At 41.8% G+C, this 13,636-nt stretch overlaps 2 protein-coding genes across 4 annotated transcripts in view; both read right to left on the reverse strand.

Moving 5' to 3' along the window:
- LOC309498809 (uncharacterized protein) overlaps nucleotides 1–13,636 on the reverse strand; it is a 266,922-nt gene that overhangs the window by 129,320 nt on the left and 123,966 nt on the right. The gene's annotated exons all lie outside the window — the stretch shown is intronic.
- On the reverse strand, nucleotides 9,084–12,095 carry LOC309500621 (uncharacterized protein). Its single transcript, XM_082172278.1, has 2 exons — nucleotides 10,748–12,095; nucleotides 9,084–10,111 (listed from the first exon to the last, which is right to left on the reverse strand). The coding sequence occupies exons 1-2, from the start codon at nucleotides 12,073–12,075 to the stop codon at nucleotides 10,006–10,008; spliced, it is 1,434 nt and encodes a 477-aa protein (XP_082028404.1). The 5' UTR covers nucleotides 12,076–12,095; the 3' UTR covers nucleotides 9,084–10,005.

Genomic DNA, 13,636 nt, shown 5'->3' on the forward strand with positions numbered 1-13,636 from the left:
TCAGATATAAATTGCAGCACCATCTCCTGGTGAAGTAAATGTAATGCAACAAAGCTGACAACCATAAAATGCAAGTAGGCCTATATGTTAACGCCCCGTTTATTACGTGTTTACCGAGTCGATCAAAGCTGAAACAGTGTTACTGTACGTTCACACCGCCGCCGACTTGAGCTGCAAAGAAGCTCTGGCCGCCCTGTCAAGGACGCTTGTCAAAAACGTACGGGGAAGCTTGTTGACGGTTTGGCCGCTCTGAAGTCTGTGTCACACCATGAAATGTAAACAGAAAAAAAAAACCAAGCAATACATTGACACTAGGAACCTTTTATAATGACAGCATTTTTATAACCGTTTTGGTCACATTTGGTCGGGAAAAAAATATTTGATTAAAATGCGCGAGGGAGAGAGAGCGAGACATATTGTTTGAAGACGTTGAAGGTGCGCGCGCGCGGCCGGGGCTCTCTCTCTTTTGTAACTGGTCCCTATATGAAAATAACGTCATATCATAAATGATAGGAAACCCAGCAACAGTGATTATCAGTTTCTCCTCCATTTTCTCGGAACTAATGTTTTGGTAGGAACGAAAGTTTACATCGTATGTTTCTCCGGAATCAGCCAGCGCGAAGGACGTCTATATTCCGATTGGTTGCTGGCGTTTGCCGCTGCTTGCCGCTGAACCGCGTCATAGCTCATTATCATAAAGTTGAGCTTCTTTCAACTTTCAGATTGACGCTCAAAACGCTCAAAACGCCCAAAACGCGACGCCGATGGATTTGACGCTCCTTGCAGCTGAGAGAAGCCAGCTTCCATTGAAAATGAATGACTTCCGGTAACTTTGGAAGCTCAAGTCGGCGGCGGTGTGAACGCACAGTTAGTGCTGTGAAACTCATTTATGTAGGTGAATTTTACAGATACTGATGAATTTCATGTGTTCACCTTGATAATAAAACATTAAGCATGATGCGTGTGTGTAATTATTTCTTTACACAAGTACAGAAGATAAGACCAGCTTAAAAAAAAGTTGGAAACCATCACAGAAATTCTAATGGTTTCTATTAAAATACCAATAGGAACCATTGCCTTTTACCATTTAAACCACTACAGATTTTTTTTTTTTTTTTTTTTTTTGTAGTGTGTTTGGGACATATTCCATTAGGATTTAATGCCCCCACCAATAGAACCCAACACATATCAGTAGAGACCCACAGAGACCACTATAATTCCCATTACAACCAATAAAAAGCCCATGAAAACCAAGAATTTCTGTAATGGTTTCTATAGGTTTTTTTTGGCAGGGCAGTATCATGTGTGAAAGCTTTATCTTGTTTAGCTGTGGGAAGCAGAACTCTATAACTTGTTAACTGGTGGGACTGATATTTCTGTATGTTGAAAAGGATGTGCTTGTGTAACTGGTTGTACTTGTATAATGTAGCAGAGGGTTTTTGAAGTGTCTGTCTTTGATGCATGTTTTTATGTAACATATCTTCATATGTTCTCTCATTAATAATAATAATAATAAAAAATGTGGCAGAGGGTGTGCTTTGGGTACATGCAAAATGCTTAGACAAAGTGTTCATTAAATGGTATGGTTTTTATTCAGAAATATTATTTTCTCCACAGTCTTTGGTGAAAGGTGATTTCTTTTTTTTAAACAATTTCACCAGCTTTAGAGAATATCCTCTCGTATGGAACAGATGATGCAGGAGTACACAAAAACAGTTTAGACAGTATATTTATATCACATTTCATACACAGAAATTCACAGAAATGAGAAAACAATCTAAGAGAAAAAAAGCCCTTAAAATCACAAATAATAAAAATGAATGAGAATTTAAAATAACAATTGAAAGAAAATCATTTGGTTTAAAATGTGTTTAACAACATTCACACAGAAATAAAACTGGCTTAAGTTAAAATTGTTAAAATTGCAGTCAGTGTGAAGCAGCACAGTGCTCATTCAGTAATGCAGAGTTAAACAGATGTGTGCAGATGTAAGCACATATGATGTAAAAACAATCCATTGTACTGTAGTGCTCCATATCATTCACTACATTTGTAAAAATATTTGTATGCAGAAATGTCAATGAACAAACCTTAATCGGGGAAATAAGTTTAAAGTGTTCCCAAACTTGGGAACGACTTCTCTTTCTCGCTGGCTCCATCACAACACTGAAATAAACTCAATCCACTCTCCTCAACAATAACGCCAATCCAAACACCGACTAGCTACAACCCACGGTGTTGCCATGGTCTGGCTTCACTTTTATAAGAAATACAGCCGCCAGGTTTCAAACCTGTCAACACTGTATTCGTCTGTCAAAGCAGTCAGGTGGTTCACTACAGGAGTGAAGCAGTAGGCTTGTTTGAGATGCGCCTTGCCTCGCCTGAAATGTAGGCGAGAGTAGGCGGCTGCAGTAAGAGGAGGAGTGAAAAAAGCGCAGGCAAGCCAGACAGATCTCTCTTCTCGCAGTGGATCTGACACCTGCGAGATCAAAGACGGATATCGCGGGATTCACCGGATTCACGCTCGTGCCCAGTGTTGCTATAAATTGGATGGAATTTAAGTTCTGTTGCTTTTATATGAAAATAAATATAATGAACAAGACACCCATAAGTAGCATACTTATTTAATTCCATTCCAAATACATGTTTATCAGTCTTTTTTTCTTTAATACAGACATGTGTTTTTTTTGTTTTTGTTTTTAATAAAAATTACATTGCATAAACCATAGTGATTGCACTGTTAGGTAGTTTGGGAATATTCACACATAACGTATACACATAAAACATGATATCAGAGTTTTAAAATCAAACATTTTAAAAGAGAACAATACATCACGGTTGTTTAAACCTATGAACATCAAGCTGTGTCGTCAGCAAGTCGTTTCCCAGCATGCTTTTGATCAGCGCAGTCAGTGGAGAGCAACTGCGCTCGACTGCAGAATCCGACAGGTGCGCCTTGCGCTCGCGAGAGATTTTTGACATACGTCAGCATGACATCAGAGCAAGGCGGACCGCACTCGGACACATTTCTAACCGGCATGCATCTCGCGCTGATCACCGGCAGAGCCATAGAGAGAGAGAGTTGCGACACTCTTTGATGTCGCCGCTATGGCTGTCACGTGGTTCATGTAAGCCCCAATAGTTCCAAAACGTACGCTGGCTGTCATGTTCTTCTATGGGACAGACAGCAGCGATTGCATTATTGAACGGTAAAAATAAAATAAAACACACACCCAAGTACTTTTTCAGCTGTTATTGCATTATTGCATTTTGTTAATGTCAGTTTTGCATTTGGAGATAAGTTTTAGGCTATATTTTTGGAGGGAAAAGCTTAGTGTTCATGTTCGCATGGGTAGTAGCACTGGCTTTAGCGGCTCTAACTTAACTTTTCCATATCATTCATCTGATGATGGACGTCTCATGATATTTATTTTAGCACAACTGGGCTGTATTAGGCTATTGATTCCCGTGATTTTGCTTATAAATTTTGATTCAGCCATTAGCCTACCTTCATGATCACGCAAGAGGTCTGCCGTGGCGGTCCGTTCAGAATTCGCTTAGAAGCTAGCTCACTTCTTCTGATGAAAGTGGCCACCCCCAGGACCACAACGTGAAACATGATCATGTTAAGACTAAGAATATTATTTTAAGATTAAGGCCATACACATTATCAAAACTATAACAGATTAAAAACGAATTTAAGCATGGCTGATACAAATGAAGGTTTTCAAATAAAATATTTTTTATTAAACAATGACAGACAACAAAAATGTGTGCTTGTGTGTGTGAACAAGAAAAACAAAAACCAGGGGTTTTATTTAATTAAATAAAAGTTGCTATAAAGGTGGTAGCGATTCATTACCGAACTCTTAGCTGACGAAGTCGCGCTAGCTAACTAACGTTAGCTAGCAGGCAGTGCTTGAAAATTGGTTGAAACAACCAACATAAAATATAAATAATTACGCTGTGCATGTACAAATGAAGACCAGTATAAGCATCGCAAAGGGCCTCTGATACAATATAGACAGTTGACAATTCAAAAGAGGTCGATATTTCGGCAACTTAACTCTGAAACAACTCGACGCGCAGCAATGTAAGTGAATGGTGTCCAACGCCCACATGACAGTGTTTGGAACTATTCCGATCTTCATATCCCGGAAGTAGGCGGTTAAAAGCGCCGCCATTATTTACAACGGAGGTCTATGGGAGTGTCGCAACTCTCTCTCTCTATGGCACTGATCACCGGTGATCGATTCTGCGCAGATTTTGCTCATCTCAAACAAGCCTAGTGTGTTTGCTTCAGACGTCATTTTCACGTGACTAGTGACGTAATGATACAAGCTCCGAAGCAGTAGTTCATTGCGAGGACCGTTCGAGTTAGAAGCAAGCTTCGGAGCGTCGTGTCAGACGTAACATCACTAGTTACCTCATACAAAACTATTATATACTGCCAGAGAGGACTGCGACACATCGTCATGTGAACGACTTTTGGTACCGGTTTTGACATTTTCTCACTAAATAAATTATTGTGATTAAACGTGTACGTTATGTCTGTTTTCTTTCTTTATAATTGTAGCCTAACCTTACGTAGTTTTAAGAAATGGTTAGGGGTAGGGTTAGGATTAGTGGCTCAACTATCTTTTAATGCTATATTGTTAATAAAACTGCCATTTCCCTACACATATGTCCATTACGTTTTATCCTTTTAATATAGTCTATAAAATGGCTATGTTTAGGTGTGGGAGTATAGGGTTAAGGGATCTTACATTTATAATCTATAAAATGTTCTACTATGTTTTCATATTGCAGTTCCATAAATACTGTGAGCCAAAATATTGAGAAAAATGAAGCTGTTTCCCTTTTATGCAGTACTCTGGGACTTTTTGCTGTTTAAATAAAAAAAAAAAGGTTAAATGCAAGTCTATTTTTCACTTTTTCTGTCTAGTAAACAGTAGTTAAAGTCTTGAATCTAGTAGGTAAAATGTCTTGAATCTAGAACAGTATTACTTTTGTTGAGCTTACAATAAGTTAAATACACTTAAGATGATGTCAGGATGGTAAATTATGGCTTATTATGGTAAAAGAGCACGGCCTAATACGAGTCAGTAATGCTAACTTCAAGACATTTTGTCTCAAAAATGCAAGTTTCCAATCTTATTTCAAGTTGGTGGTGACTTAAATCTAGAACAGTGTAACAATTCTAGAACTAAAAATTAGTTAAATACACTTGAAACAAACAGGATGACTATAAAAAAAAATGCTACTTTTGAGGGGAAAATACTATTTTTGAGCATGACAAGCTTATTATGAGACACAAAACATCACAATACTAGTAAAATATAGCAAAAAATTAGTTTTCCCAGCTAATTTCAAGATCACTCATATCTTGTAAGGCTTAAATATAATGTCTTATTTCAAGAAATCTTACCAAGAGAATTTTCACTTGTTCCATTGGCAGATTTTTTTGCTTATTACAAGCAAAAATATCTTGTATTAATTTTTTTTTGCTTATTTTTGGAGTGGCCTTTTTTCCAGTGTAGTTAAGGCCCTTTTGGTGACTTCGAGATGATACAGTATATAATCTTTCTGTCTCCAAAAATCATCAATTGCCTCCTGTGAAATGTCTCCTACTGTGACAGCTGCCATAGCGCCTGTTACCGAATGTTGACTGTTTGTCCGAGTGAGTGGAGGGGGCGTGGCTTAGCCATAGGTCAATTATGCTGATAAAGCACATCATGTATTGTATTTGTATGACTATTTAACATTACCTCTAAACTTTGACTAGGCTTGGCATGTTGCATATTAATTGTTCTAGGAACCTCAGACTAGGCTATATTTTAATTGTTGTGTATGTTGTGCTACTCTATAATGATGTTCTAGTTAAAGCTGCAGTAGTGAGTTTTTAGAAAACGTTGAAAATTTGAACAAGCACAGCTTACAGGTCTTTTTTTCTGTTATCACTAGGAGAAAATTCAACAATTGAATTTACAACAGACACAACAAGTGTTGAAGCAATGTTTGGCACGGGATCCAAGCCTAATCTTTGATGTCCTCAGCCATTTGGGACCTGCTGCTCCTCCAATATTACCTCCTGTCCCCGGGCAACTATCATGGTGCATCTGCCAGAGATGCAGAGAAATGCCCACTGTGGTGGAGAGGAAGTGCAGCCTCCAACAGCCACCTCTTTGCATTTCAACTCTGCCACACATGGAGGCATACATTCTGCAGGCGGGAGTATTGCGTCTGGCCCGGAGGATCTGGAATGACCCGCGTGCTGTAGTTGACCTTCCAGATGAAGGTGGAGACAACAGGCAATTTAGACATGCTGCATATAGACAGTTTGTGGCTTGGCAGTGTGGGACTCTGGGTCCTGGTCACAGAGTGGTCATCCCAAGCTGCTGTGTCTGGGCAATCCGGGGCCGCTTTCCAGATCCTCATGGACAATACAGGGGATTTATTCTGAGGAGGGTATAGCTGCTGTGCGATGTGCTTTTAAAAATTTGAATGCTTTCTTGTTGTGTTTAAAAATTTAGCTTCTTTAAAATAATATTTCTATTAAAAGTTTTGTAAATACTTTTCAATAAAGGGTTTAAAATCGAATTATTTAATTGCTCATTTGTGATAACAAAAGCACCATTTTACCATAGTACATTACTGAATTATTTTTTGGATCAATTTAAAACACTAACTTTCAATAGGAATGATGAGAATCACTGGGTCAATACTAGTCATGCAATGTTGAGGAAGCTCACTAAGCCAAGGAATGACAACATCTTAGAAATATTATCTTTTATTTTGCACATTGGTAAAATAAATTGGCTCTTTTTGCAAAGTACTCCTGCACAACAAAATATGTGAACATTTTGATCTGTGCTGAAAGATGATTTCTTCACGTGCCTCTATTTCTGGGGCAATGTCTGACCTGTTGAAAGAGCATAAAGAATTTGATGTGTCAGACATTTTAATTTACAAATTATTACATCCTGAGGGGGAAGAAAACACATTCATAATCAAAGAAAGACCCCTGCTGACTTGGGTTTCCAATAGCTCCTGTGTGGTGGGAGCTGGCACACCATGCTGACGTGGGTCATTTGGTCTCATGGTTGAAAATCGAGGGAGTCCACGTCCTGATGACACCCGTTTCCTTACAATTGCCCTCTGAACTTCTGGGCCCGTATCCCTAAAGAATTATTGTGCCAAAAGTGGCTCCTAGCGGCCAAATTCTAAGAAAATTTTCAGAGTCATGACGTTTTCTTAGAATTTCCCCTAAAAGTAACACGAAAATCCCAGTTAATATAAAAGCTATTCCTCAAGATTCCTAGCGCTTAAAGGGCTCCTAAGGCGAGATCTGCTAAGAGCAGGGAAGAGGACTTTTAGTGGCTTAGGAGTTCCCCTAAGCAGCTGCACAAAACCTTTTTTTCTCCATTTTCTGTTTGTAGGATATTTGTTAACAAGCCTTCATAAATAGACCAGCCAGCAATCACAGACATTGATAAAAGCTGAGCCGTGTTACCCTCGTTAAGACCACACTGAGTTGTAACGTTGCAATTTCTACTTCATTAAGGACAGCCCCTTGAGATAGGCCATCTTGTTTTCAATGGGGTCCATATGGGAGTGAAAGTACAAAATATGCCAGCTAGGATATTAATATGAGCAAATAAGACATGAATCATTATTTGAACAGGGTGTAATGTTCTCTTACGAGAGGTTCTCTCGTATTGCGTAAGTAGCTTATGCATCGGGAAAGTCTTCTTTCTTCGAGATCTGAAGCCAAAAATTATCCTTAATTTTGTATTCATTGTCAACGCAGTGTGGCAGCCGGCAGACCTAGACAGGCTGTATAAGCGTGCTCATTGGCTGCTCGGCGGCAACTGCTTAAGCCTATCAGCTTCGCGCCCTCCACACCCTTCTAACCGTCAGAATGGGTGTGGCCAGCGTGTATATAACCCGAAGCCAAAAATTATCCTTAATTTTGTATTCATTGTCAACGCAGTGCGGCAGCCGGCAGACCTAGACAGGCTGTATAAGCGTGCTCATTGGCTGCTCGGCGGTGTAGCGAATATGCATCTGGGTAAATATGAATTAGCTCAAGAATATGGGGAATCTTGGGATATTAATATCTCTGACTCATGGTCATAATTCATAAGTCGCATGTACATTTATTTATTTTTTTATTATAGGAAATGCCTCGTTCTGTAACTGGTCTGACCAACCTTTAACTCGGCCAGCGAGTAGATGTAAGGTCAGTACAGTTAAGAAGGGGTATTCACAAACTCCACTAAAGTTTAGGTTCTGGCCAAGAACATTAAACTTTATTGAGTTTATTAATTAAAACTACTGAATGTAGTCTAATATTATAGAGCCTGTAGCTTTATAGATCTTTTGTTTCATTGACTTTATAAAAAGTGGGTTTTCAAACACAGAGCCAGTTAAAAGTATAAATGGGTTTATTAATAAAATGGCACACGCTAGAGATTATAAGCTACAAATATAAACGTACGTAAAATGCAAACGAGAAAACAGACACACATTTAACCGAACAAAAACATAAAACATAGCATGACGTGATCGGAATGAATGACATGAAAGAAAGAAAGAAAGAAAGAAAATAGAGGGTAACTTAAACCACAGACCTAAGACCTAGACACCTGGAACAGCTTTTATAGGAATCAATATACTTGCGAGATGTGGTACTCTTTCAGTGTGATGCTGAAAAGGGGACGCGCGTGCGCGTGTCCGGCTGGTTTGCGTCTAGCTTCTTCTTCTGGGTCGTTTCGAAAAACGATGTAAAGGCTCACTTGAATTTAACGTTACCGGAAAAGTTCAGATTCGTCTCCCGGGATGGGAGAGGCTGGAAATCTTAGTTGCAACGAACGGGAGCTACGACTCGAACATGTGTTGGTCCGAGGAGAAGGCCAGGGCCTCCTTCAGATGTTCCTTGGAGAAACGCTGCGCCGAGGAAGAGGGTCCAGAGAAGTTGGATGAGTTGAGTTGGAAGAGAGGAGAGAAGAGAAGAGAAAGCGAGCGAGATGAGGGGGTTTCTGCCTTTTAACAAACATCTGTTTACGCCTTTTCTTGGAACGACAGCGAATCAGATTGTCTTTTCTGAAGCGGGAAAATTCTCTTTGTGTGAAGAAGAAAACGCCTACTTTCACCATATGTCTTATGAGAGAAAGAATTCATATTTCTTCTTAAGATTGTACACCTGGAACAATACATCTTACTGTAATACTATGTGCGGGACTGGTTGAATTAAAACAGGGCGGTCAGACAGATACCAAGAATTACAGGTAGATATTGGACACACATAACATTATGTTCATATGCATCATTACACACAAATAAAGCTTGCTTAAACACACAATAAAATGGTCAGTATTTCCGTTATGGCATGTGAAGACACTTGAGAAACACAGGAATACATATCAAACATTTGAAGAGTTTTCTCTGAAATGTTCCATGTGTGTTAAGGTGTTGGAATGTTGGCTTGTAAAGGAGCTGGATGAGTTGCAGCTTTGGAGCCATAAAAGTTTATGACCAGGTTCGAGTTACAAGACACTATGGAGTGATTTCCTTTCAATGAATCTTCGGAATTAAAGATTTTACTCTAGCAAACCACACCTCTATTATAAATTTGTAATGAATGGTAAAATGAAATTTTACTATGTGGAAGTCCATATATGGAAATGTGCTTCAGTTGCATCTCGTGGTGGGTTTCTGGTTGAAAGTCCACGAGTGTGTGTGTGTGTGTGTGTGTGTGTGTGTCTTCTGGAATGTCACGAGGCCAGCCGAACTGGCGCTGGCAAATTGCTCCTCGTGGGGCAATTATTAACCAGTACGGACACAAGACGATGTGTCTTCCCATATGATCACTTAACGCGAGAAGCAGATGTCGTTGTGGCTACATTCCCCCTTTTTGTTAAACGAAATTCGGGATGGAATTCGTTGAACAACAAATAGGCACAACGAGTGTCAGGGCGTTGTCGGTGACCGTGGAGATGCACATCACCGTGCTAGACTTCTCTGAGTGTGAGTCCTGCCTTGGCAGTCAGGAGTCGGGGGTGTTCTCTCTCCATGCGATGTCGGATGCCAGACCTGGTGAGTGTGGCTGCTTTCTCGCGAACCACTGCGGCCTGCATCCTGTTAGAGGCGATAGGGAGAGAGAGAGAGAGAAGGAGAAAAAAAAAAAAATTTTCCAGCGATGGAGGTCCTTAGTTGGTTTAGGACAGTCTTTTTGGTTCGCTGAGGTTGGTATGCCACATGCTTTGATGTCCCATGCATGGCTTTTTGGCACATGTGGCGTCATTGTTACGCCTGCCCCCCCCCCCTTGTGCTGTGTGGCTTTACGAGCTGTGGCGCTGTGATGGCAACAGGTGCACAATGCGTATTGAAGTCTTGTGAACGCAACATGTGCGTGGTGGCAGACAGCTGTCTGAGGCACTGGTTGTCAGTGAGCTCGGATGGCCTGTGAGGGTGGTGGAGGGGTAAGTGGTGGCATAGGAAAAGTCTGTTCATCAGAGGCCCGCATGACTTTCTTTGTACACAGCGGAGGTAGCGTTTTAGCGGCTCTGAGGCGTGCAGTGTAGTTGGTAAAGTTCGTTTGTGCTGTGTAATCACTGCAATGGTTAGGGTGGGTGGGTGGGTTGTCTGTATGTGGCGCAGACATTGGTTTGGTTACTCAACTGCAGGTCAGTCAGGACCTTGAAGCAGTAGGTGTCAGTGTTCGTTTTCTGTGTCTGTGTCAGACGTGGCTGCACTGTCTTCATCTGTGATGTAAGAAGACTCTGCCTCACCAGTGTTCTGGAGAGAGTGGTTACAGGTTCGACGGTCTGGGCTTGGAGTTCTGGACGGCGGGTGATGCTGGTTCCAGAATCTTTCTGAGCGGTCGGTCCGACGCTTTGGACGGGCACCGTCACAGTCGTGCCGCCACCTGCTGTCTGGTTCTGAGCGGTGCTCAGAGACGGAGTGAATTGTGTGTGTCTTTACCGTCTTTTCATCCATGGCCCTTTGCTTGGTGTAAGCCTTGTGGGCTAAGTCTCTGAGTTCTCGAGTAGACATGGTTCGTGGGCAGACGAGCACGCCGAGATGTTTACTCACGGTGCTATGCAGGTTCCGCAGAAACAAAGTTCTAAAGGTTATATCTTCTTCCATATCTGGTGTGTTGGTTGCTCCGAAGAACGTTTGTCGGAGTCGGTCATAATAGGAGTGTGGGTGTTCAAGTCGGGCCTGTTTCACGTCGAGGGCCGTGATAAACCCTTGGTCTGATTCTGGGTCAGAGAATTCGCGGATCAACGCTTGTCGCAGTTGCTTGTAATCTGCTTTGACAGGCTGTGGTTGGCGATCCAGAAAACTACGCACCTCTCTGCTTGAGGTGATTCTTACCAGGTACAATTTGTCCCAAGCTGTCGCGTTGGCGACAGTTTGCAGGTGAAAATCAATGTCTTGAAGGTACGCATGAACACTGCAGTCTCCGGCAAACGTAGGAATGTTTCTGGCCATCTTGTTGAGGTTTGTTGGACGAGAGCTGTTGCTGGGGGCCCAATCCGTCTGGAGAGGATTCTGACCCTTTACAGCTCTTGGTGTTTGGCTGACAGGCGTGGTGTTGTGCAGTGGGCTTTCGCCCCCCTTTCCAGCTCTGGGTGTGTGGCTGAAAGGCGCAGACTCGCTGGAAGGGGGAAATGGTGTGAGATGTTCTTCCCCTTCCCGGTCGCGGTTGAAACTGTAAGCATGTCTCAGTTCTCTGCGAACCATGTCTAGTTCGTCTTCGAGATCGTGTCTCTGCTGAATGAGCTGATGGATTTTAGTCTCTGCTCTCTCAAGGAGAGCTTCAGCCCGTTGGAGCCTTTCGTTGAGTTCCTTCCGGGTGTTTTCCTCCGACTGCTGTCTTTGATCTGTGTGCAGACGAAGATCGTCCAGGGCTCTTTGAAGTCTTTCAACTTCCTGTTGTAGCGTTGTGTCCGTCTCGTCCTCTTCCTCGGTCAGGAAGATTAGCTGGTCTAGCCGACTCTGTGTGTGGGCTCGGTCCTTCCGGGCTTCTGTGGCCTGGAGCTGTAGTGCGGCTGCCTTCTGTTCCATATCGAGGCTGAGCCTTCCGCTGGCCCAGGCCTTGGTGACGAGGTTGAGTGCGATTTTCCGAAGATTTTGGCCAGCTGCTCGTGGTCGTACTTCTGGGTTAGCTCGACATCTCTGCTTACTGTGGTGAGAGAAGCACAGCACACACAAAAAGAGACACAATGCAAGTTTGTTTTAGGGTTAATGAGCTATACTCATACGGGCTATGCCGTTTATGAGAATTTCGGGGCTAACTGATGCCGACAGTTAGCTGAGCCAATTTCGTGGGTATGGATGAAACCCACAATAGAAATTTGGACAGGCGGTAGCCTGGGGGGGTCGTCTAGCGACGCCCGCTTTGATCGTCACTCTATTATTCAGCTTTTCCTGGGGTCTCTCTTAGGTTCTGTGTCTAAGTGAAATGAAAGAAACAAATCACAACAGAGTGGAGAAATAGACAAGGTTGAAGGTAGGGAAGATCAGAGGGAAACACAACACAAGGAAGTGAATTGGTCTGCAATGAAATGTCGCAAACAATAACACGGGGAGCGTTATTTAAGGAAAATAAATCAAATAAGATAAAATAAAATAAAATAAAGAGGCCTAAGCCTTATTAACACTGCGAGAGTTCCTGATCGGGCCAGGAGATGCGTGGGTTATCGGGACAGGACCTCGAAAGAAGGTGTGTCTTAGAGAGAGAAAGGTGGGTCTAAGCACTTAAAATACCCCGAAGGAATAGCTAGTATTCTGTGGTTCATAATAAGTGGATGGGTTCTATCAAATTTTAGTTTACCTGGGGTGAATAGAGGTCATCCAGGTGGAAACCAGCGGGCGCGGTCAGACTCTCCGACGGTTCCAACACCAGACAGAGCGCCGTGTCAGTAACGCCGGACAGATGATCCCCGCCCACCGGAAACCACCAGGGATGACTTTTGGATTACCACAGTGCACTGACTGAGTCCTGCCAATAGATACACAATAAGGGATTAAAATGTTAGACTTAAAGTAAATTAAGGCTTTCTGGTTTCATCAAATTGAGTAAATAGGTATGCAGGAGTCAGAGGCAAAGGCTTTACTAAAATAATGATACAACAAAAAGGAAATTACGATAATTGGTTGTAATTATCAGAATAACCTACCCCCCCCCCTTGGAGAGACTGGAGAAAGAGGGAAGAGAAAAATAATTATCAATGAAATAAAATTTGAATAAACAACACAGGTTTGAGACGCAGGCAGAGGAAAAGGCCCCGGCAGTGGGTTTGTGCCACAAGGGTGAGGGCCGTGTTTCCTCTCAGTGGTCCACCTGGTTGAATAGACACAATTTGAAAAATGCAAACTTGTTTAAATTAAAATTCAAATAAGCATGCAATGAGAGGTCCAAAATAATAATAATAAGGAAGGAAAGAAAATTAGAATGATAACAGTGATGTATCAATACTAAAAATAATCAAAACTGAAATTCAGAATGACTTCCTATAATCCTTACAATAACACTGAGGTTATTCGTATGGATCATAAAAAATAATCAAACGAAAAGGGGAGCAAGGAGACACTTCAATTGCAGACTGGGGGTTAAACAGATATT

Source organism: Leuciscus leuciscus (assembly GCF_965113295.1).
Source record: "Leuciscus leuciscus genome assembly, chromosome: 1".
NCBI lineage: Eukaryota > Metazoa > Chordata > Actinopteri > Cypriniformes > Leuciscidae > Leuciscus > Leuciscus leuciscus.

Coding starts and splice junctions, on each gene's coding strand:
- LOC309500621 (XM_082172278.1), bottom strand. CDS start 12,075: ATGGAACAGAAGGCAGCCGCACTACAGCTCCAGGCCACAGAAGCCCGG. Junction 10,112..10,747: donor GATGAAGACAGTGCAGCCAC/GTCTGACACAGA, acceptor TTCGCGAGAAAG/CAGCCACACTCACCAGGTCT.